This window comes from Catharus ustulatus, chromosome 12 (genome assembly GCF_009819885.2).
Source record: "Catharus ustulatus isolate bCatUst1 chromosome 12, bCatUst1.pri.v2, whole genome shotgun sequence".
Taxonomy (NCBI): domain Eukaryota; kingdom Metazoa; phylum Chordata; class Aves; order Passeriformes; family Turdidae; genus Catharus; species Catharus ustulatus.
In genome coordinates this window covers 17,591,719-17,617,196 of record NC_046232.1, presented here as the reverse complement: position 1 = coordinate 17,617,196, position 25,478 = coordinate 17,591,719, and the positions used below count along the sequence as shown (strand labels likewise).

The 25,478-nt window shown below is 42.7% G+C and overlaps 1 protein-coding gene and 1 long non-coding RNA gene across 4 annotated transcripts in view; both read left to right on the top strand.

The window, feature by feature from the left end:
- Window positions 1-25,478, top strand: part of LOC117001863 (protein FAM169B) — a 51,885-nt gene that overhangs the window by 4,480 nt on the left and 21,927 nt on the right. For all 3 annotated transcript variants that reach the window (XM_033070519.1, XM_033070520.1, XM_033070521.1), the window contains exons 2-3: window positions 7,476-7,609; window positions 10,302-10,401. In XM_033070519.1, coding sequence (XP_032926410.1) covers window positions 7,476-7,609; window positions 10,302-10,401 — 234 coding nt within the window. The remainder of the gene's footprint in view (window positions 1-7,475; window positions 7,610-10,301; window positions 10,402-25,478) is intronic.
- On the top strand, window positions 16,969-24,099 carry LOC117001865. The gene is made up of 6 exons (XR_004419170.1): window positions 16,969-17,097; window positions 18,103-19,968; window positions 20,370-20,436; window positions 22,726-22,841; window positions 23,033-23,131; window positions 23,985-24,099. It is a non-coding gene; the product is annotated as an uncharacterized LOC117001865 (long non-coding RNA).

Sequence of the window (25,478 nt, the reverse complement as noted above, 5' to 3'; positions counted from 1 at the left end):
TTCCTGCTCTTTCCTTGTTCTGTGTTTATCACAATGGGAGTCATTGTTTTCTTTCTTTCCCTTAAGTTACAGGATGACTTTGGACCAATGCATCCTCCTTTCTACCTTCCATCTTTGTAGAGGATTGAATTGCCACTATCTGCGTTTGCATTTGTGCTTCATAAAAGATCTCCTGCTGTTCACAGACTCTTTCCTGCCATTTGCCTTTCAAATCAGCCTCTTTCCAGTTGTTCTGGAAAACATGTGTATTTTATTTTGTTTAGGGGATAGGCAAATAATTAAATTGACAAATTCTTGCCATTTGAATATTTGCTTCCCTGTAAAGACAAGTTTGATGCCAGAGAAGCTGTGGCTGCTCCATCCCTGGAAGTGTCCAAGGCCAGTTTGGACAGGGCTTGGAGCAATGTGGGGCAGTGGAAGGTGTCCCTGCCCATGGCAGGGAGTTGATGATCTTTAAGGTCCCTTCCCACCTGAATCATTTTAAGATTCCAAAAGCCATATCTCTGCCTTCAGTAATCAAAGTTAAACGTTTCCAGGAACACTTCTGCCCATGTGTATGATTGTATGAAAACCAGTATTTATTAAGAACTTGATGCTGATGTTCACAAGTTCAGAGGTGTTAACAGCAGTCACACTGGATGGATAGAATTTCCTTGGGAAACCTGATGTGAACATGAACCTCAAAGCCTTAATTAAGGACAGTCCTGAAATCTCCCCTTTCTCCAGCACTGCATTTTCCCCTCAATTATTATATAAACTACCTCTTTCTTTTCTACACCTAAGCTCTGTGAAAAACAAAGTTAAATGTGCAAAAGTCTAAATTCTGATATGTCATAGCTATAGCTGGTAGCACTTCCATAGTTTAACAGTGTGCTGCAGTTTTTATTTGTCTGTTAAAGTCTGTTTCTGGGCTGTGATACCTCAGCTTTTTTCAATTACATTGGGTTACAACTTTGTGCTAAACATGCCAGTCCAGATGTGCATTGTGTGTGTAATAGGACAGTGGTAGCCTGTTTACACAGATGTATTTTAGTTTATTTGTACTATGAGTTGTATGTGGCTTTATATTTGTGAGTGTAACACTGCTGAAGATCCATCTGAGGGTAAATAGATACAGTTGGAACCTCTTTGCTGGAACTTTCCTTATGGGAGTTGTGCAGGTTAGAGTGGAGGAAATATCCTTTCAGTATGCACTCACCATTACATGAGACCACTCAATATGCACTTGCTTTTCTAGCCTTCAAAACATTTTAATTAACGTGGTTTCAGCAAAGTATTTTTATTTAAAAAGCTGAATAATTAAATCAATTATTTAATTTCCTCGTCTGTTTTTTTCCATTTCAAAAATTGTGGATAACCTTAAATTTTGGGAAATGGAAAACATGTGTTTTATAGACCTGGTAATAGAGGGTTCAGAAGGCCTTCAGAACTCATGGAAGTGTGTGAAAATTGAAGGTGTTTTTCTTTTTCTCATCTATGTCCAATTAAATATATGTGTATACCTAAAGCTTTTTTCTTCTCTTTTCTGGAATCAGTAGTAAAGATGTGTTTGTGGGAGTAGCATGGCAAGTGGGATAGCAGCCTTTGTTTGGCATGCCTAGGATTTGGTTTGCCTTCCATTTGAGTGACAAAATTTGTATTAATGACATATACAGCTAAACTCATCTATTTAATCAAACAGGTTTCATGATTGAGAGTGGGGTTAGGATTACTTTTTGCCCTCTGCCTTCAATTATTGATTCAACACTTGAAGATCATTTACAGACAGAAACTTTTATTTCGTTTGTTTCCTGAAGCCCTTGTGGCCATTTGAGTTGTGATAGAACAGTAAGTGACACATGAATGGAATTTTGGGATTCAAACATACAAACCTGAAGCCTACATCCTGAATATTCCAGGAGTTCTTGTTCTTTTACAAGTGGGGGGAAGCAGAGCAGTGGGAAGGATGTTGTTTCCATGGCTGATGTGCGGCACTGCCTTGCTGTGCTGGACAGATACCACACCACAGTGTTCACCCCCTGGCTCTGCTGCCACCACACACTGCTGTGATACTGCAGCTTCACTTACACCACAGTTTGGGTTTTTGACATGTATTTGCTCAGTTAAATTCAGGATGTGAGAGTCAGGTTCTGCGTGTACTCCCGGGAGCGTGCCAAAGACCTCTTCCTTCCTTTGCAAGGTTAAACAAATATGGTTGGCTAATGATAACCACATGCCTGCAGTTGTTCAGGCTCATGGGAAGGGAAGGAGAAGAGTTGATATGAAGCCCTGCTGTTCATCACAGAGCTCCTGCTCCTGTGAGAGGGTGAGGAACAGCACTCCAGTCATGTGTGTAGGGTTCAGAAGGGCAAAAAAAAGTAGTTATTTAATCCTAGAGACTGTCCTGGGTGTACTTCTGTAGTATGGCAGTGACAGCCCATGGAGAACTGAGAACAATTTATGTTACGTGACTTCTTGGTCTTTTTAGGTAGTGGTTTCAGAGGCACTGATAAGGAAAGCATCACACCCTTTTGAAGTGGTAGATAAGACACACTTAACTGATAAGGAACCAGTCAGAAGATGCAGTGATTTGTTAGAGGCCACAAAACCACACCTGTGTTAATAATAAATCTTAGGAGTTCGAGTCTCAGTTGCATGGTTTGATTATAAATATTGACATGATATACTGTCATTTTGTTTTGGTGCATGTTTGTCTCATATTGAAAAGTGTTTTTTGGTTTAAAAAGAAAAAAAAGAAAATACTTCTTGGGCAAAACCCCTCAGAATATTATCAGAAACACTTAAAACCTGCTGAAGGTTTTTTTGGTGGATTTTTTTGTTGTTGTTATTGTGAAATATATTGACATGAAAATAAAGCCAATAAACAAAGCCAGTGCTATTGTTGCCAGCATTAGAAATGGCAAAACTGAATTAAAAAATAATGAAACTTGAAAATTAGAAATGTTAAGTTCTTTTTATCTCTCTTGTTCCTATACCACTAGAAATCTGACTGAGGTATTTTTCATATTTTTACATGTAAAATTATGCACAAATTTGCACAAATGTACAGAATCCAGAAACAAGTCCTGTGGTGACTGATGGCTCTTGTGTAAACGTACAAGCTCTTAATGGATGCATGTAGTATCCTTCTCTGTGTTTGTAGAACATGAGAAAGTAGTTGTAGGATAAATGATTAATTCACTTCAGACATAACACTTTTCATGCTTCATCTACAGTGAGGTTGATGTATTTTGCTTTACAATCTGGCTGCATCCTGAATGCCCTTACTGTGAAATGGGCATTTCAACAAGTCTGACTTTCCTGGAAGTACCAGCAATACCTCAGTGCATCTTAATCAAGCCAGTGGTGTGTCTAGTCTGGAGAAAAACTGCATCACTAACTTTGTTGGCTTAAAGGAACATGCCAACAAATTAATTAGTTTCAAGTGAGTGCAGGAATAGAAGATTCTTAACAATGAAAGCAAATACCCCCATCCCTGGGAGTGTCCAAGGCCAGGTTGGACAGGGCTTGGAGCAGCCTGGGGTAGTGGAAGGTGTCCCTGCCCATGGCAGGAGTGGAATTAGGGATCTTCACAGTCACTTTCCACCCGAACCATTCCATGGTTCTAGAAAATACCTCTTGTTTAGTAAATTGTGTATTGGCTTCATGGTCAAAAATAACTTTGCAAAGAAGCTTCAGAGTATCTGATTAGATGGAAAGGTGTCCTTTAGCTTTGGACATTACAAAAGTCTATAGTTTCACTTCTGGAATTTCACATATGACTGTATGCACCATATGTTTTCTGTTGTATTGAGAATAAATTCTTTTGCCCGTGGAAAAATATTTCCTGCTTACTTTAACTGATAGAATGAAGTCTTGCTGAATCTATAATGATGGGGGTCTGTCTCTAATTCATAAAAATTAATTCTAGTTTAGGGGAGAAGATCGTCTCCCATTTTGTGATTGTATTTATGTACCTGATGCAGAACATGTGTGCGCTGATGGGATATATCTGGGTTCCCACATATTGATCTTTTTGGGTCCTAAGTGAAGTAAAATTTCTATGACTTACATTTCAAGGAGGATATTTGTACACTTGATGAAACCCCCATGAAATTCAGTTCTCTCCTCTGGAGGAGACAAGGGGTGGAATAGCAGTGGGAGTCGAAAAAGCTGAGTTTAGGGGTCTAGACTGAAGCAGGGGCTTTGGTTTATTCTTTTTTGGCAGAGTTGGACAATGTTTTAGCCTGAGGTTTTGGAGGGTAGAATCTCCTAAAGATGAAAGATGACTGGGTTGGATGGGCAGTGCCTGCTGATATTTATAGCTGGTTTTAGCTGTAGCTTTTCACTTAAAAAATCAGATTTTTTCGTGCAAATTGATGACAGATCACCAGAGTGAGAGGAGATGTACTTGCACATCCTCGCTTGAGAATGTGGCCCAGACTGCTCCATGGAAACAAAGGAGAGAAGCAGATGCGCTGCTAGTTTTTGCTTTAAAATCTATTCTGCATGCCTGAAATGGAAATGTGCTCCTTGGGTTTCTCATTTATTTGTCTCTAGATAATTTTTCCCTGTGGAACTGCAAAACCTCCATGTGCTTTGCCCTGAAAGCCAGTGTCCTGTGGAAGACAAAGGCTGGTACCTGTCTGTCACCCCCTCCCTGTCCCTGCTGCTGCACCATCCACCTCCAGGATGCCTTGACCTTGTTTAGCAGCTTTGGCTGTTCAGGATGTCAGCCCCAATGTCAGGAGTCCCTCTGGTGCAGGAAGCTCCCGTGCTAAATTTATTCTGCTGGTTTATGGTCCCTCTGTGGCTGCAGCAGGAGGCCCCTTTGTGACTCTTTGTAACCCTTTGTGCACAGGAGCTGCTGGCAGGGTCCTGGCAGACTGGCTGCCACCATGTGCTCTTTTGTTGCTGCTAGGTAAAATCCAAATAAAATCCTGTCATTCCAATTAGGTCAAAAGGCTGTCCTTGGAACGTTGTAATTTTGATATCCCAAGATGCTGATTGAGCCTTGGACTAAGCACTGTGAGACCAGCACTGCTTTTATCCTAAAGTAAAGTTAAATAATTCTGCATTTGATTTAGCAACCTTTATAACATCCTGTTGGCCAGCAATAATTATAGTTTTAGTTGAATGCCTAGTAACAATAGTAATGGATAGACTTTGAGGGGTTTTTCTTGTGCCTGTATACAAAAGAAATGTAAAAGGAACATACACATCAGGGCAAATGTTATTTTGTCACTTTATACTGGGAAAAACTGGGAAACACATTAGTTAACATAAAAAGAAATTCAGACAAGGGTGTTTTGCCCTGCCATGGCAGCTGAGCAGTATGAGTGGTATGTGCATGTGTGTGCACATTTTGAGGGGATTTTCACAAAAGCCAGCCTTAGCACCACCAACTTCTTGAGACCATTCCAGAGTACCTAAAGTGACACTTCTGTTCCATGATGTTCCTAAAGGAACCTCACTCTCTCTCTCCTCAACATTTCTTTTCCTCACAAGAATTTTCTTTATTCTGCTTTTATTGGAACACATGCTCCTAACTCACTTGGGCCTTTTCAGTGTATTGCACAGGAAAGACAAATTCCCTGGAAATCTAAAAGCATTTTTAAAAGGAAAAGATTACTTCTGTACAAAGCTGTATTGATGGAAAGTTGATCAAAATTTTCCTCTAATGCCTCATTGTTTAATCTGTGACCTTATTTTGTCCTTCAAATGGTCCTCGTTTCCTTAGAGTGCAAGCATATTATGTAGCAGAAAGTTAATTGCTTTGTTCAGTGAGGAGAAAACATGACTGTGCTGTTAAGTTGCATTGGCTGCACCCTGGCAGGAGGGAATCTTGTAAGCAGCATCTCATGAACAGTATTTATTAGCATGGCAAATATTTTTCTTTGTGCTAAACTCGAGTCTTACATGCTGCTCTTTTGTAAAGGATTAATTTACTAGTAAATTTGCTTTTGTGAATTACCAAAGTTTGAAATAATCATCTTTAATTTCTCTCCTGACATAACTTCTTTGCTTGATGGTGTTTAAGTTCTGCCTGTGATTTTATAATTTGACTTGACTTGCCAGTGCTGCAGTGCTCTTTTCTCTCCCATTTTGTCACATACAAACATGCTATGAAACCCATTTACAGAGCAGCTTCTCTTCAGCATTCTGAGTACACAGCTTTGCTGCCAAGCCTCGGGATGGAAGCTGGTTGCCTGCAAAGTGCAGCAAAACAGTGTTTAAAGCATTTAAAGCATTTAAATTTTCTTATCCTTTTGCTGAGGAATCAGATGCTGATCAGTGCTGGAAGGAGAGTGGTGGGACCATGGATGAATAGTCTGACCTGGTACTACAAATCCCATCCTCTTAATTTTATGTGGAATAGGTATTGTTTTCAATATGGTACCTATATCATTCATGGTTTGTTAATCTTGGTTTAGACAGGTCTTGCACTGGTCCTTGTAAGACTCTTCCTTGTCTCAGCCATTAACTGTCAGTGCAGTTATTTCATGTTTAACTTACCAAGGGAGCTGCCATGTGAGACCAAACCACCATTAAAAAGGGAGGATTCAGAACTGAGATACCAGCTGTGTGGTACAGGATTTGGTCCTCACTTTGGAGCTGACAGGAGTTGCAGTATCCTGTTGATTGAAAACCCCTGAAATTGAAGCTGTTTCATTTCTGTGGTAAAGAGTGGCTGGACACCATTTGGGTTCCTAACACATTTCTTGTCATGTTCTTTTTCTTGTGCTGGTGATGAACCACCAGACAGTCTGGTTTGTTCTATCAGAAGGAGATTATTGCTTCTTCAGGAACACCAAGTTGGACTTGACATTTAGGTAACAGGCATCACATATATGCAATTTTTGTTTGCATGCAATTAGCAAATACCCTCCAGCACTGAGTCACATGGGTTCAAAGTTATATTGCATAAAAGATGATGTTACTATTTTGGAAAGTAAGTACATTTTTTACATTAATTCATTGTTGTGAAAGTGCCCAACTGATGTTAGTCAAAAAAGAGAAGGAAAAAGTTAACAAAACACAAGGTCATAGACTGACCCAAAAAGGGGCAATCTTCCAAGAAAGAATGGAAGCTTTGGAATTCTTTCCCTGTTATATTTTTGGACAGTGCTAAACTCAGGCTATGTTTTGAAGATTTTTTTTTTTTTGCTCTTCCAGCATTAAAGCAATTTACTTACACCTATAGAAATTTGAAACTGTGCTTGTTGAATTCAAAGGAGACAAGTGTGATTTAATGCTCTCATGGTTCTGCTTTTTAAAATTGCATGTGAAGAGGTAAATAACATAGAGATAAATAATACACAAACAGGTTTTTACCAGCCTTGCTATTTTAAACTAAGATTATACAAAAGGCTCTAATGAGATCATTAAGGGCCCAGCCACACCAAGCAGCTGCTGGGGAAACTGAGGTTTTAAGACTTGGATTTTTTATTTAATATGAAAAAGTAAAAATATCTTGTGTTCTATTTTAATCACAGGTCGACTTTACTTGGTTGATACAATAGCAGGAGATCCAGAGGTTCTGCAAGCAGATGCTGAAACATACTATGAAAAACTCTTGAAGAAGTCATTGTCCACTCCTGATGTTTTTTCCATCCCTGGAGGAGGAGAGGTAGGAGACTGATGTTTCTCATGCTGCAAGTTAAATACTTGCAGATTAGTTTGTTGTTTGTGCTCATGATCTGCTAATAGTGGTAAACTGGTGTGGCTGGATTGCAGATCTCTTAAAATCATCAATCCTGATTTATTTCAAATAATTTGCATGCTGTAAATGACAGATAAGCTTAAACTCCAAGTCTAAAACCCTCTGAGTGTGGAAGAGAATTGAAAGTACTTTGGTGAACTTTGCATCTTGAGCTGCCTCTTTACAGGACTGAATCAAAAGCAAATTTTACAGACATTTGTACCATGATGCTGCTCTGTATTCTGCCTCTACTGTGCAGTTTACCCAGGCATTGTGGTACACTCTATCTTTTGTTTCCATTCTTTTCAATACTTATGTTGGTAATTTTGAGTGTGGATTCTCCCAAAGGAATTCTGTTCTTAAGACATCTGGGTGGAATAGGGATGACTGAACAGGCCTATTAAACATTTTTACTGCAGTCAACCTATGAAACCTTTAATTCTGGCATTTTGTAGATCATAAAAGGTGTGCTGAGGTACCTGTTATTGTACTATCAAAGCAGAAATTGGATTAGTTAAAATGACTGTTTGGAATACAGTGGCTTTCCTGCAATTTAGGAAAATAATATGCAGTAGTTTCCAGAAAATGCTGTTCCAGGTGGGATCAGCTTCAGCATTGAGCCGAGAATGTCATGGGGTTTAAATACTCTTCTAATGCCCTCTAGTGGAGCCTGTAGGGCTAAATACAAACACACTGAACATGCAAAGATCCCCCAGTTTAGGGCTTCTGAGTCCTTACCTTCCATGCCTGCTTGTACTTTCAGAGGTTCATTTGCTGTTCCAGTAGAAGGGAGGGGAGGTTAAAATCCCAGGCAGTGCTCTGTGTATTCCTGCAATAGCCACACACACTAAGATCAGTTAAAGGTGGACTTCTGGCTTTTGATTCACAACTGTCTTGATTTTGTGGCTTGTCACCAGCCCTAAAATATATCACATGACTGATTTGAGTCTCATAGCAACACATTTCTCTTTGCATTCATTTAATTCAGGTCTAATCTAATCTAGTCAGCCAGTCAGGGGCATAAGTAATGGTAGTGTTCTTGCTGTATTGTCTTTTTTGTAATAGTCTATAATAAATAGCTCAAAGAACATTGATGTTTTGGAATTTAAAATAATTTAAATGTAATAAGGTAAAACTCCTGTTCCCAGTGAACATCCCAACTAACAATCTCTATTGTAGACTCACAGCCTGAAGGATGAGGGGTTTGGTGTTTGAATAATGGTTGCATCACCAAGCACTTTTTGCCCCTTGTGCATCTGAATTAAAGCATTTTCAAGTGGCAGGACTGGCAACAGTGAAGAATTGCTTAGCAGGAGCTAAGTGGCTGTCAGCCCACTCGCTGGGGTCACAGAACTTCTTTTTGGTATGGCTTGGTCAAACATCCAGGACACAAATAGCAGGGATTACTGTGAGTGAGGATGGGACAGCAGCCACGCTCAAAGCTATGCTTGGCTCGTGCTGCTCTTGTTAACACCTGTGAAAGTGCACATTACCTGATCAAACAAAATAACAATCGTGGCAGTACTGGAACTAGTCCTGGCCTTTTCATTATGGAAATGCTCCCAGGTGCCATAATGACATTGATACTGTTGTGTTTGAAGCATGCAAAGAACAACTGAGTCCCCAGATTTAGGCAAGCTCATGAATACAGATTTCAAGCAGTTTTCAAGTTGTTTTTTTTTTCCCCTGGAGTCCAGTGTTTGCATCATGCTTCCAGGATTCTAGCACTTGTCAACTACTGAATACTGGTTTCAGCTTCGAGTTGTTATCCTGAATAATCCATATTCATATTTCTTCCATGTACCAAGAAATATTAAATGTAACACGTGACTGATTTGAGTTTCATAGCAAACTGACAAATGGGTGCAATTAGAGAGAGAGGCACACCCACACATACACAATGGACCAGATTTTGGAAAGTACAGTACATACTGTGCTAAGTCATGCACGCTCTTTGCCTGTACCTAAACTTACATGACAGCATTTGCAATATTCATATGGAAATCGTCATTTCTATGCATATAGAGCTGTTTGAGCACAGTAATTTGGTGTTTATGTGTCACATCATTTAGAAGTTTCGTCTAAGAGCAAAAGCTTGGGAGCTGCATTTTGATTTTAGCTTTGCCTTCAACTTAACCACCTTGTGCCAATTATCTACCCTGGCTGTGCCTGGAAGATAAACTGCCCAGGCACTGCCCTAATGCTTTGATACTCCCTGTACCCTGAGGCTTAATTCATTGTTTGCAAAACACCACAAGTACTCAGCTGGAGGATGCTGTAAGAAGTGCAAGTTGTGTTTGTTTTCATTTGATGTGTCTGGTCTTTCATAACACCATTTGTCTGCATGTGACAACGTTCAAAGCCAGGTTATGTACTAACCAGGGCAAGTCAGCATGAAGGTCTTCAGTAACTTCAGGAGCTTGATTTCTTTTAAATTAACTTTCCTTATGGATAATATTAGAATATTTGTGTGTATTAGAATATTGTGTTGAGAGGGTGTTGTGCTAAGCTTGTACCATGCATGTCAGCAAAACATGAAACATGTCATAAGTGCATCTGCTACATGAAGTACTTGTGAGCTTTGCAGTGCAAAGAGCTACAGGGCTTGTTTGTTTTTTAGGTTAAACTTGAAGATGCCTGTGTGTGTTTTGTCCCTCTCTACCGAAATAATCCTACTTGCAAACTGTTGCTGTTAACTGATCCAAAGGATAAAGAGACAGGTTAGAATTGGTCAAAATATTTTGAAATTTGAGTTGTAATTTCTTTACCTGTAAGATGGTCTGCTTGTTTATGTATTTAAATATTCTGGGTTTTGTTTTGAATATGAAGTGGTTTCAGTTTATCTGTCAAGGATTTATGTCAGTGGGCTGCTGATTAGCTGGAAGAATTGACAATCAGGGCTTTAAAATTCTATGCATAAATTCTCTGCTGGTAGCTGAAAAATCACCTTGGGTAAACCTATTATTCTTTCTGACTTTATTCAACAGGATAATATTTTTCTAATTCAGAATGATGTGAAATTTAACACATTATGGTTTGGATAAAATCCTGAAATCCTTAAACAATAAAATGCAGGTGTGAAATTGTATTGCTTCTTACTAATTCTTAGGTTTTTTGTTTTTTTTTTTTTTTTGTTGCTAGTCCTAGGTTTAATTGCCTTTTATTTCCAGTGCTGGTGTTTGACAGCTGTCTGCTGGTGTAGGTTAAGTGAGGAGTATTGTTGTTGTTGTGAAGCAATGGGGTGTAGAATTTTTGGAATATCTGCAATGAGGACATGAACTTTGCATTGACTCACTGTGTCACTTAGGAAATACAGAACACATGAAACCTCTTAAACTTCCAGCTTCCAAATGTGGCAGCAAACTAATAACATCTGTCATTAAGGGTGTACTTTTTAAAAAAGGATAAGCTATAAATTATGCCTGAAAGTCTTTAATAGCCAGTATTCTTAATAAAGGCAAAGGAAAATTCTCTGTTCAGTTCTAAGTGTGGCAGGTAATGATCTTGCACTCCTAGAACAGGTTCTGTTAGTGTAAGTGTTCATTGTTCAGTGCTAGCCTGTAACCAGGAAATTTCTTCAGAGGAACAAAAAGCAGATTAACATCACCTGTGGTTAGAGGTGAACTCTGCAGTTTTCCAGCTCCTTCTACACTGGATTTCAGTTGGACCTTTGCTAATGGGCTGTGATCCACAGGAGAAGGTAGGAGACCTTTCCAAGTTCCAAGTGGAGTCAAAAGACTTTCTGGCTCCTCTAGAACTATTGATGTAGAATTACTCTTCTGACACTAATTTCTATATTCCATGAATGTTTTTCTGAAGAGAGATGCTCACTGGTGTGATAAAGGGGAGAAGCATCTGCACCAGAGGCCAGGCTTGCTCAGAGTGCAGTTGTGCTTGCCTAACTCATGTTCAAAGGAACGTAGCTGAAAACAGCATTGATTTAATTTAGGCTGCGCAAGAGGAATAGGGATCTGTAACTACAGTGCAGAAATAAAGAATTATTAAATAGATGCAGGTGAAAGTGTATTTAGCACAGCTCTTCAGTTAAATGATCTTATAGTAATAGGAACAAGAAATATTAATGAGATACAAGCACACAAGGAAAAATGATTTCTCACAGGAACAAGTCAAACAAGTCCAATCGGAGCCTAAATTACATGATAGCTATCTTCATTAAAAGCTTAAACCTAGCAGAATAAACACCTTATTATATTATAAACAACAGCCTGTATTATATTATAAACAACAGCCTGACTGACTGCTTTGCCCCCCCCCAACTTGCAAAATTTCAGCTTAAGTTACCAGTCCAGAGGCAGAGGAACAGAGAGATCTCTAAGCCTGGTTATTTAAATAAGGTCTAAATCACCTGGCTTTTGATATTTCCTTCCAAGTGTGATTTAAAGAATTTTCTGGAAGTTCTTAGTTTCTGGATTTTTATATGCTATAAACCAGTCTTCCTGCACACATCAAATTTGACTGATGTGATTTGTTTTTTCTTTAGGTGAGTTTTAATAAATTTTCATTAGTTCTTTGAGGCCTGCTGGGATGTGTGTGCGTACCTATACATATGAGTGTATACATTTGGAGTATTTTGTCCTAAAATTTTCCCACAGCTCAGCAGATTTGCAGTTGACTCTTAGGATGGCAAACTGTGCTAATGGGGCAACTCCACCTGGATTTGCTCACCTAAATGACCTTTTGTTCTGACCAGTGAACAGATGAAATTAATTCAAGACCAATTCCTTCAGAGAAAGGCAGTGTACAGTAATTTCACGATTATAAGCCGCACCATTTTGACTAAAATTTTGGTCCGAAGCCAAAGTGCGGCTTATAATCAGGTGCGGCTTATATGTGGACAAAGAAGGAAAAGTTGCTGTTTTAGTTTGGAGGACAGGTGTCTGCTGAGAAAGGCAGGAACTTCTCTTTGAAATGGGGAATGTAAACCCCCTCCCTCCAAATTATTATAATTAACTCCTCTTACCCTTTTGCTTCACACACATCTCTTCCCTGTGGAGACTGAGAAACATCACCCCAGCAGGGCAGGGGAAGCATGAAATCACTCCCACATCTCTCTTCTCTTTCTTTCACAGGACCTACAAGACACTGTGAAGCTTGAAAATTAATGTCAACCACACAAAAATCCCTGGCTTAAAATTTTGCAGGCATTTAAATTTTGCAGTATTAAAATTTTGCAGGGAGTATTATCTGATGAAGGTTGGCAATAGAGGAGGGGACCAAACTGGAACCAGGTACCATCAGAATCTTCCTGGTGGCTAAAAGTTTTGGCCCTGCCTGTCATTTCAGGTGCTATTTCCCTTTCTCCTTGCTTTATGCTGTCCATCAGCATTGTCTGACAGCATGATGTGGTTCATTAAAAAAGGGAGGGATCAGGTGCAAGATGAATTTTCCAAAAGATCTTCCAAATGACCGTGTGTAGAGGCACAGAACATCTTTCTGAAACAGAGTTAATAATTCCAGTTGTTAATAATGCTCCACTCACAGCTGATGCTGTTTCCAGCACCCACAGCCAAGCTGTGCAGATCCCACTTGTTTGCAGGCAGGTTGGGAAGGAGAGAGAAGTGATTCTGAATAATATTTCATGTGACATTTGGCATTTAAGAATTTTATGGCATTGTTTTAAAACACTTCATGATTTCTAAGGAATCCTGCCAGAGATTGCATGTATGAAAATGTGCTTATTTGTTTCTATAGGTTGACTTTGCACATGTGATCTCCTCAGCTTTTCAGAGCACTTTTTTTGAGCATTGGGACACACCACAGTCTTCCCCAAATTAATTGTGCAAAGTGCGCAATGTTTTGAAAACTAGTTCCTAAATAGATACTCAGTATTGAGCAAGGAAGGTAAGTGATTGGGAAAGCACATGAGTTGCTATTTACAGCAGCTGGATTTCAAAAAGTTTTAGCAAGTTACAAGCCCTCTTGAAAACAAGCAGGAAATATTCCACAATATTCCTTCAATTCAATTGTCATTATTAAGTTGGGGTTTTTTAATGACACGGCTTTTAGCAGCTCAGACCACCTGAAGTGGACCTCCTGCTCACTACCCTGGCCAGCAGGGCTGCAGAAACATGGCATGAAGGATGATCAGGGCTCAGGGAGCTTCAGGGATGTGCTTCAAAGGGCTTTTTTATTACTCTGCTCATCATCTTCAGAGCTCTGGGCACTGTGTCAGGCTCTCAGCAAGTGTGGAACGGTGGGAAAAAAAAACAAACAAGGACAAGAAAGAGGGAAGATTGTGTCTGTAATTGCTCACCTGTAATTATCTGCCATTGTGCATCCTGTTCTGCTTCTCAGTAGCATAGAACCAGGAGAGTATTTACAGTAATTTCATGAATACAAGCCGCAGCAATTAGACAAAAATTTTGGTGGAAACCCGGAAGTGCGGCTAATATTTGGATGCGGCTAATTTATGAACAAAAATGTGATATCTGCCCTTACCTAGTATCATACCAGTCCAGTCCCGAGCCGAAACAGTTTGAAATCCATGGTTTCCCGTTGTTCCGACGATGAACCAATCAGAGAACAGCTTATTGCCTGCCTGTGGATGGCGGCGTTACTGAGAGGCGGGGGTTGTTATCGGGGTGAGTTACCTCGGCGAGTTACCTCGGCAGTTCGATAAAAGTGTGTGATATTTTTCTGTACTTTTTAAAGTGTTTTCAGTCTTGTGCGGCTGCGGGGCTGGCTGGGGTCGCAGGGAGAGGGCTGGGGGAGCCGCTCAGCCCGCAGGGAGAGGGATGAAGCGGGCAATCGGCTCGCAGGGAGAGGGCTGGGGGAGCCGCTCAGCCTGCAGGGAGAGGGCTAGAGCGGCCGCTCCCCCCGCGGGGCTGCGAGGGCTACAGTGGCCTCTCGGCCCGCGGGGCTGCGAGGGCTACAGCGGCCACTCGGCCCACGGGGCTGCGAGGGCTACAACGGCCGATCCTGTGCCAGCACGGAGATGTGGCTCCGCTCGGAGCTCAGCTGCCTGCCCACGCGGCTGAGCGGCTGTTTAAAGGCAACGCGGATCCATTGGGAATGCTCGCAAAATGACCACACTATTGTTCCTGTCTTTTTCGGCTTGTAAATAAAGGGTGTGTCTTTTTTCACTTGGAAACAATGTTTCCGAGGTCGGCAGTAAGCCAGTAAGCCCCGGCGATCCCGCGATTGTGTTACTAAATGACGACTTTGTGAAAGTTTGCGGCGAACTAAAGTGCGGCTAATATTCCAGGTGCGGCTTATCTATTGACAAAGACATCAATGTTGCCAACACACCGGATATGCGGCTTATACTCCGTGCGGCTTGTGTTCGTGAATTTACTGTAATTGCAACATGGCTCTGTCCATGGCATTATCTGCAAGCAGAGCAGAGCAGCTCAGCCTTGTGGGGCTGAGGGAGAGATGAACTGCTCTGATGGAGATCAGGAGGGGCAGCAGGGCACAGCTGCTGGATCAAGAGGCAGAATACAAATCACAGGGCACCAGTCTGGGATTAAACAAGTGCTGTTCTCTCTTTTTTCCACTGATCACTTGGTGGTGGCAAAGTCCCACATCCCAGCTGGCATCCCAACATGTTCTGCACTGTGAGGCTGATTTTCCAAAGCATCCACAGCTGGTTGGGGGGACAGGGAGCTGCAGGAACCTGGATTTGGGATTGGATTTCCTGGCTGTGCCTCGTTATCCTGTCCTGTGCATGGGCATTGCACAGTGGCACTGCAATTCAGTCCTGGGGTTGCACAAGCGGCAGCTGCGTGGAGAGGAGAGGAACAGAGCTGTGCTCTTGGGAGTTGTGTGAGGAGGAGCGAGGCTGAAGAATGCACTGAAATCAAGACATGACTTGCAGCAAAAGAGGCTCTGTAGCAGTGAGATGTACCTGGCCACAACTCTGTGGATGCACATGATGGGGAATGGTGTGAATTTGAGCTGCTCAAATTCAGAAGCGGAGGGAAAATTCTCCAGACTTGAGCTGCAGTGTGAGCTGAGCACAGGGAGAGATGCTGAAGCTGTCCCCTCCTCAGTCCCTGCTCCTGTCCCCTGGCTGGAGCCCAGCTCAGGCCCATTCCCAGGTGCAGGCTGCCCCTGGCACAGGCTGTGGGTGAGTGCAGTGCGAGCCTGCGGGTCTGGCTCTGGGCTGTGGGCACTCACCTGGGTACCAAGGAATTTCAGAGCTCTCTGGCAGCACTTTTGTGCCACAAAGTGAGGAGTGGGGTTTCAAACCAATGCTTTCTGCTCTCAGCTGTCCTCCTCCCTGCAGGAAAAGGAGTTTTTATACAGCCTGGCTGGATCTGTGCTCACGAGCTGATCTGACCAGTGAGGAGGATAAAATCAACACGCTTTGGTGTGTTAGCCAGAACATCCAAGTCACCACACAGCTCTGCAGCCACCTCATCTCCTGCTCCCACTCCCACAGCCTCTGTGCTGGTGCCCTGAAACACTGCCACCAGCATTAGACATAACAGCAGGCTTAATTAGAGCCTGGCAGCCTGCCAGCATCCAAGAGGCAGAGCTGAGCTGGCTGCACTGCTTTCAAAGGGGTATTAAAAACCCAAAAACAATACACTGGGAAATAGCAGAGCAAGCTTTGTCGCCCTGATGTTGCTGTGGGTCAAGCACCTGTTTTGCCTCAGGTTCATCCCCTGGGAAGAAGAGTAGAGCAGGGGCTCTGTGGTCCCTGACCCCACTCCCAGGATGCTCCCAGGGGTGCACAGTGTGGTGTTGAGTCACATCTTCACCCTGCCCTGCTGGAGAGGGAGATGGAAAAGTGGGATTCCCCCCCACCATCCCTGCAGGCTGCGGTGGAGCTCGGGAATTTATTCCCTTCTGTGACAAAATGAGATGACACAAGGTATTTCCATGGTTATCACAGCAGCACATCAAGGCTCCTGGGGCAATGGATTGCCAGGCAGTCTGGGGGTTTCAGTGATTTCTTTTTTTTTAGTGATGCTGTTTTAACTCAGAGAGTGTGAGCCTCCCAATGAATCACATCACAGTCAATTAGAAGTTTCCTGTCAGTCGTGACTTCTTGGATATTATTCCCAGCAGTGTAAATGCCATGCTTGGAGCCAAAATTGAGCTCAGCCAGAGAGAAACCCTCACTTGTGTAAATGAGGAGAGCCCCCCCCCCAGACCCCTCTGAACCTACTCAGGACCCCTCAGGGCCCCCCCCAATCCTTCTGAACCCCCTCAGGACCCCCCCAGGATCCCTCTGAGCCCCCTAGACCCCCTCAGGACCCTCCAGACCCCCCCTGAACCCCCTCAGGACCCCCCCGACCCCCTCAGGACCCCCTAAACCCCCTCAGGACCCCCCAGAACCTTTAGCAATCTCGGTCGTGCATGTGAAGAGACATCAAACAGGAATACAATTTCGGATTAGAAGAAACAATTCAGCAGATAAAGAAACAAAAAATGCAGCACTACTAACGGTAAGTACCCCAGAACTCGGAGAAGGCGAGACTCAGGGATATCCCCCTTGTCCCTCCCAAAAAGAGATTGAAGGGAAAAAAAAAAAAAAAAGATAGGAAGTACATTAGAAAAAGGTAAGTAGAAATTACCAGATGAGAGGGAATTAATATCTAAGGATTGCACCAGAAAAATTCTAGAGACTACATTTGCAAACACATTGGGGATCACAGGCTCTGACAGAACAATTTCTGAAATTCTTCGGGTGTAAGGGGATTTATGAATTAGCTAAACAGGAAGTGCAGGGGTGCCTGATATGCTAAAAGGTTCACAAAGCCAGGACAGGACAGGTAATTTGGGGTAGTTGCCCTATAGCCTATTGTCCATTTGAAAGAATCCAAGTGGATTTCACTAAGTTACCAAAGGTTGGAGGTATAAATTCTTGCTGGTACTAGTAGACAAACTAACTTATTGGGTAGAAGCTTACCCAAGCTCGAGGGCTACAGCCCAGACAGTTTCTAAATTCCTTCTGGAAGGAATCATCCCCCGGTATGGTATAATCAACTATATAGACTCAGACCAAGGAACACATTTCACCTCAAAGGTTATTAAACAACTGGCTGAAGTTGAGAAAATGAACCAGACGTTAAAAGCTCAACTATCAAAATTAATGATATAAACAAAAATGTCCTGGCCAAAATATCTCCCCTTAGCATTATCAAATATTGGGACGATGCCTCACTCTGAGACAGGGCTATCTCCTTTTAAAATGTTACACGAGATGCCTTATGACCATGGGATGCCAGTGGGACATCCAAAAATAGAAGATGGACAAATACAACCCTACTTGATAACAATAAATAAAAATTTACAAAAATTGCGAAAACAAGAAATTGTCACACAAAATGCTCCTTTGGGGTTTGCCATACACAAAATACAGCCGGGAGATCGGGTCTTCATTAAAACCTGGAAAGAGGTTTCTCTCTCTCCTCACTGGGAAAGTCCTTTTCTTGTCCTTTTAACCACAGACACAGCAGTCCGGACAGCAGAAAAAGGCTGGACACTCGCCTCCAGAGTGAAAACCACAAACACCCAAGTGCAAAGTGGCTTCCTCCCCTGGAGACATCAAGATAAAATTGCCGCAAACAAGACGATGATCAGCCTAGATCAGATAGGGTGAATAGCTTCTGGATGCAGATGTTTTCCTTTTGTTCGTTTCAAGTGCCAAATCTGCTGTGAAGTTTGGGTTACACATTGCGTACGGGAGATCTGACCTAAAGGGCTCTGTACTGTTTTGTCTTTGACTGACCGAATTGAATATTGCAGAATTAGATTCTGTAGAGTGGGTTCTCTTATATCAACACGGGGTTAGTGGGAAACTAAATTGCAGGGCTGATATTTTAAGAGTAGAATGCCAGAGAACAAATAAAGTACCTTGTTGGACGGACACGATAAAATTATCGAGGTGGGATGTCTTTAAGAGGCGATATGCAGCTCGGACTCTGCGTTGGTCCCCTAAAGAATACCTCTGCTGCCAAGAAGATGGTTTGGGCCTGAGCCTGGCCATGTCCCACCGATTAACGCATACCCAAGGAATTCTGCGCAAAGCCGTAACAATGAGTGTGGGGGATGCCCACAATTATCACCCCGACTCGCTCTGTCCTGGCCAGCTGCACCCATAAAGAAAAGGAGGAGTGCTGAGCATTTAACGGCACTCGGTATGTGAGGTGTAAATGGGGAAAGAAAATGATGTGCTAGGATCTCAAGGCAAGACATGGGAAAGGGCAGTCAGAGATATTTGCTCTCAATATCCAGAAGAGAAATGCCAATCGAACACCTCTTCCCACTTGTGGACAATGCAATCGCTCGGTGTGGGTAGGGGGAAAACAAAAGTCGGTATTCGTGGCTTATTTTCAGGTGAATGAGTTATGCTATGACACTACCCGATTAAATATGTGTGTCATAGAAGGAAAAATATATTGGGTGGGCAAAAATCTTAAGTTTGAGAATGGATTAATCTCGGACGGTAAACCAATCATCATCGACCTACTTGAAGAAAATGACAAACGGGTTTGTGCCCAATTCGATAACGCTTTTTGTTTCTCCAGAAACAAGGAAGGCGTGGATCCCGAAAGCAAAATAGAACAAATAGCTTTAGAACAGAATGTTGTGTTGAAATTGATTATAGAAAAACTATAAGGGATCTTGCTACAGAAATAAAAAGGGTGGCACATGTCCCAGTCCAAAAGCGGAATTCCATTCTCCAGGCGTCTTGGTGAGAACAGTTATTCTCGGGAGCACAGTGGAAAAAAATTGTATTCTTTATCCTGTGCTCAGTAGCTGAAATCATCTTCCTACCATGCTTGATACCTTGTTTAATCAAATTAATACACTTAGTGGGGCAGGGCATGCAAATAGCTGCTATGCCCATGGACCCAGAATTTAAATCTGGAAGAGTGAACAGTAAAGCATCCAAATTACTGAAATCGGGAGAAGGAAAGGTAAATACCAGTGCAGTAAAGGTACTTACAAAATTAAAATAACAAATAGGAAAAAATAATCTCCCTTACATAAATTATCGAGAAGAGTCAATGAAGGGATGGAATAGCAGTGATAGATCTGAAGAAAATTAAAAAGGGAACACAAATTAATTTGGTTTTATAGAAGGGGAGGCATTGTGATATGTTGTTATCATTCGTGTTTATATATAAGAAAGTTGTATAAAATAAATAAAGAGAACTTTTCAGCCACTGCCACCCACACCCGAAGCCATGGACAAAGGCCTTAATTAGCATCTCAACAAACCTGGCTCAACGATCCTGAGACAACCAGACGGGAGAAATCATCGATAAAGAACTGTCAAGTACCGATATCAGAGCCCATCACCGGTCCCTGTAAGTGAGAAAACAGAACTCCCAAGGAATTACACATCAATAGGGAGCACACACAGCCCTCATCACACGCAGGAGGGACTTCTGTGCAGGGCAGCACCAAAAAAGTTTCATCTGAATACGAGAATGCTCAGCAGAAACAAAGGGAGCTCTCGCCTCAGGCCAGAAAAATCTGTATAAAAACCGGGTTCCCCGGGCTGGCAGTGTGAACACAGCGTGGTCTGATGCGACAGAGGTCAGATCAGCGTGTGTGATCAGCCCGCACCGAATTCCCGGGCTCGATGCTGTCCTGTTTAGTTTGTGGCTTCCCAAGACCGTAATTTTGGTTGCTGTTTTACTATTTAATTCGGCTTGATTTGGTTATTATCTATAACAGTAGCTTGGGATTTTTTTTTTTTTTTAAGAAATAAGACAGGAAAAGAACAAACGCCAGGAAAACCCCGGAGAAACCGAAAACGATTTAAAAAAAAGGTAAGTTGCCAGAAATAACAAGGGACAGCCCGCTGGGTTAAATGATAGAACACGGGGAGGGGAGTCCCGATAAGAGAAATATCTAAAGAAAAATTAATCCATTGATTGCATAGAGATTTGGAGAAGAGGGGGGGACAGCTGCGGGTCCCCTGTGTCCTCCACTTCCAGAGCGGGGGGGGCGGGCAGTAAAGGAAATTTATTTAATTCGGCTTGATTTGGTTATTATCTATAACAGCTAATGAATGAGAAGTAAAAACTAGATTTTTTTTTTTTTAGGTTTTTTTTTTGTGTGTGTGTGTGTGTGTTAGCCTATATAGTTGAGAGAGAGTTTATTGGAGGATGATAGAGGATATTATATTATAATATCCTTCTAGTACACTTTATTATTTTATATAATCAGGTATATGCCGAAGGTAATGCATTTTAATTGTATATATACATTTAGTTTTAGTTCCAGTAAAGTACAGATGGTGACCGTGCTCTTTAATAAATAGTGGTATTTATATTTGGTTTTAATTCAGTATTTTATTTTTTGGTGGTATATAGTGTGTTGTTTTATTTTTCGGTGTTACTGACTGTGTGCAATTTTGGGTTTGAATGAAGGTCAATTTATGGATGGCTTTGTATTTGAGGTAGGATTAATTGAAGTAGGTTTTTAAAGTAGACTTTTGGTATGTATGATGGGGATTTTGGGTAGGACTGGTCTGCTGGTGGAGTTTTGGCTGCGAATTTTTGGTTTTTGTTAGATGCAGTTTTTAATATTTGAAAGTTTTTTTTTAATGTAGTGCTTTTAAGATGGTTTTCCATAATATAATGTATAGTTTTGTTTTGTTTATACATGGTGTATGATAAGGTCTTAGTTTTGGTATTGAAAAGGTTTTCTTTGAATTGTGTTTTACTGTTGGGTTTTTTTTGGTGGGGTGTTGTTTTTAAAGGATATGTTTATAAGGTGTACGATGGTGTTATGGGCTGTAGCATAAGGCAGAGGATGGGTTTTTAATTATTTTGTGACGACTTTTATTATTGTGAGTATGTAGCGGTTGTTTTGGTGGGTTTGGGGTCATGTCATAGCTAATTTATTAGGCTTTTTAAAATAGTATAATTGGAACATTATATATGGGGTGTTATTGTATGTTTATGTTGGTTTATTATTATATCATAGGGGTTTTATTTATTTGGTTTGTTTGATTGTGATACATGTTTTATAGCTATGGATAATTTGGGAGATACTCTTTATGGTTAAATTTATCTTTTGATTTTGTGTTTATTTATCAGTGGTATTTTTGTTTTGATGGTTTGAGGCATAATGAGTTCATTGAGGAAGGAGTAATTTTAGTTTTGTGTTAAGTTAGGTTTATTTGTGCTATTTTTATTTTTGTAGTTTGATTGATTAATTGGCTGTTTTGGTGTCTTTTATTAGTTTTATTTTAGGGAACATGGATACTTATAGGGTGGATTTTTAAAGTAGGGTTTTGGTTTGTTTTCTGGTCTTGGTTTTTTTTTCCGTGGTCGTGGGTTTTTTTATTTTCTAGTACTTCAGATTCTTTTAATGACGTTAATTATTTCATTTATTATATGAGGGGCATGTGATTGATGACTTTTTCCATGGGGGACATGTGATATTCCACTTACTACATAGCGGGGCATGTTTTATATCACCTATTATATATATGATGAGTAGTAGGTCACTTATTGTATTTATTCTGTCCACGTGTGTCTGTTTCTGAGTGTCCGAGTGTGCATGAGTGTGTCTGAGAGTTTCTGAGGGTGCACGTGTCCAGCTGTGTCTGTGTGTGTCGAGGTGTTTCCGAGTGTGTGTGAGAACACAGTTGCAGAACACAGCATTGCCAGCATAGTACGTTGATTTTTACCATAATGGGAAATTCACGTTTGTGTCTGGGCTGTGAAGAGGTTCCTATGTTACCTGAATAATTGATTTTATAACAAACCTTGAACAGAAACTCCAGATTCCACAGACTTATTTCCGCAACTGCTGATTGGCCTCAGTGAATCTGAAAACTTTCAGTCCTTTAAAAAGGCTGCAAAAAGCAAAAACTGCCACGGCCATATTTTAATGTTCTACAGGCTGCTTTAAGAAGCTGTACGGCTACTAAAGGCTTGTTTGAGTTCTCTTGAAGCTACAAGGTGTTTGTCATACTGTGTTAGAAACTCAGCTGTAAAGTGCCTGCAGGATAGAAGACGTTGCATCTTTGCTCGTTTATAGTTATGGATATAACTCAATTCTTTTGCTTAAAGCTGATTTTAATTGTCAGAAAATCTGATTTTCAGTTGATGAATCTGGGGATGCTTTTATAACTACTCTGCCTGTGTGAGAGCTGCCTCAGCCTGGATGGGTGTGAGGATATCCAGCTGTTCCTTAGGGCTTGGAGGGTGCAGAGCTCAAGGTAAGTCTTGTTTAAACACTTTTAATATCAAAATAAGTTCAGACTTTGCAGTAATAACACACAAAAGTCTATTGCAAGCCTAGGTGCAGGCTGTCCTTATTAAAGATTCACGTTGATGGATGTTTTGTCTAGCTACTCTAAAGACAGAATGTGTCCAAAGCTTTGTTAACCCCTTGTCTTCTGCTTGGTAGGGCAACGCCTTAGTCCGGGTGTCGGGAGCTGTGTGCAGATTCCTCCCTGGAGCAGGGAACCCCCGTGAGGAGGAGCCAGAGATGGGGGCATCGAACCAGGTAAGGATCTGTTTCTATTTAGTCCTTGTTTTTGGTGGCTTTAATGTCACAGCTGCAGCGTTCCTTCAGACACTGTGTCCTGGGAGAGCAGTTCAGCTCCTGAGCTGGGCAGGGAACAGTACAGAGCCTTTAGGAAATACATCCAAAAAACGGACTACTCTGCTTTTCCTGCAGTTTTCCTTCCTGTTTTCACCTGGGCTGGAAGGACGGGCATGGCCTGTATTTATCACATGAAAGCGATGTTCCTAAATTTCTCCAGAAGTTCTGATTAATATCATTACTCATTTTCTGGCAGAAAACACGCTCATTTTGCCTTTCCCACGTTGTTTTTTGGGGCTGCCCTGGTTTGGGGGGTTGGGGGGCTTTTTTCCCCCCTCCTTTGCCTCGCCGGAATTTTTTCCCATTATCATGCTAAAAAAACTCCTCGGGCCGCACCCAGCTCGTAATGGGCCATGGACAAAGGTAATGGTCCATGGGCAACGGGAATGGCCCAGGGACAAAGGGAATGGCCCAGGGACAAAGGTGATGGCCCAGGGGCAAAGGTGATGGACCATGGACAAAGGAGGTGGCCGGGTGGGGCTCTGCCGTTGGTGGGGGTCGGGGGGGCGGAGACAATGATCCGAGCAGTTGGGAGTTTGGGAGAATAAGTGCAGAGTTTCAGCCCCAGCCAAGTTTCAGCCGTGCCACATCACCTCATCGCTTCTTAAGCCAGGCCTACCCTGCTAGGACAGAGTGCAGCTGATGTGACCTGAGGCTCCCGGCATTCTTGGGAGATGGTGAGCAGTGAAATTATCAGGGTTTGGCTTGTGTGCTACTGAGAGAATGCACCGATGCCTGGTTTTCTTTATTGTAGCTGACTGAGACAACAGCCCAGTGATGGCAGGAGTTTCCCAGAGAGTGGAACAGCTCTTCTCACCTGATTCTAATACACCTGGTTCTTCACACACCTGATTCTTCTCACCTGATCTGGATTCTAATCCCTTGATCTCTGACAGATAAGTGCAGGGGTTCAACCCACAGTGGGGATGGGAATGAGTCTCTGGGTCTGGAATTGTTGGGGGGGATTTTGGGATTGGTCGGGATCTCTGTGCGGGGATTGCTGGGCAGGCGGGGTCTCTGTGAGGGCCCCTCTGAGACCCCTCCTCAAATTCCCCATTGTCTCTCCCCAGCATCTGTGGGACCTGCACCCGGTGGATCAGGTGAGTGGGGGGTCCCAGGGGGGGTCCATGGGGGTTTTCAGATCCCTCTGAATCCCCCCTTGCTCTCTCCCCAGTACCTGAACATCAAACTGATGGACATCATCGTCATGGACCCCGAGAATACCCGCACATGGTGCGGGGTGGGGGGCTCAGGGGGGTTTTGGGGGGTCTCAGGGGGTTTCAGTGAGTTTTGGGGGCCGTTCGGGGGTCTCAGGGGGTTTTTGGGAGGTCTCAGTGGGATTTTGGGGGGAATTCGGGGGTCTCAGTGTGTTTTTGGGGAACCCACCTGGTTTTTTAGGGGTCTCACTGGGTTTTTTGGGGGCTGTTCAGGGGTCCCACCGGGATTTTGGGGATCCCAGTGGGTTTTGCTGGTCTCATTGAGTTTTTGGGGGCTGCTCGGGGGTCTCAGTGTATTTTTGGGTATCCCAGCGGATTTTTAGGGGTCTCAGCAGATTTTTGGGGGGGGTCTCACCCAGATTTTTGGGGTCTCACTGGGTTTTTTGGGGCCTCACTGGCCCCTTCAGGGGTCTCATTGAGTTTTTGGCGTCTCATTGAGTTTTTTTGGGCCCCCTTGGGGGGGTCTCCCCCTGCCCAGCTGTCGGTCAAGAACCGCTTCATCCGCGGCTCCGTGGTTTGCTACGTGCAGCTCCCGGCTGACCCCTCCCCAAATTCCGGGAGCCCCCTCCCCAAATGGGGATTTCCTCCCCCTCCCGAAGCCCCTCCCCACCCTGAGGGCCCACTGGGCGCCGTGGGCAATGGTCTGGGGGTCAGCCATGCTCAGGGAGCCCTTGAGGTGCCCCACAGGCACCACGGACACCGTGAAGTCCTGGGGAGGGGGCGTGGGGGGGTCAGGACCCCCAGAAACCCCCCTGGAACTGCTGCAGACACCGAGGAAACCCCCCCCAAAAAAAGACCCCAAAAAACCAAAAGAGACTCCCTTACAAAGCCCCCCCAAATTCCCCCAAACTCCCCCAAGGCTCTGAACCCCAAAATTTATTGGGGATCTGAACCACCCAGAGCTCCCTCAAAGCCCCCTAAAACCCTCCAAATTCCCCAATATTTCCCCACAAAGCCCCCCAAATTTCCCCAAGATCCCCCAAATTTCCCCCAAACCCCCCAGAACTTTGAACCCCAAAATTTCTCGAAAG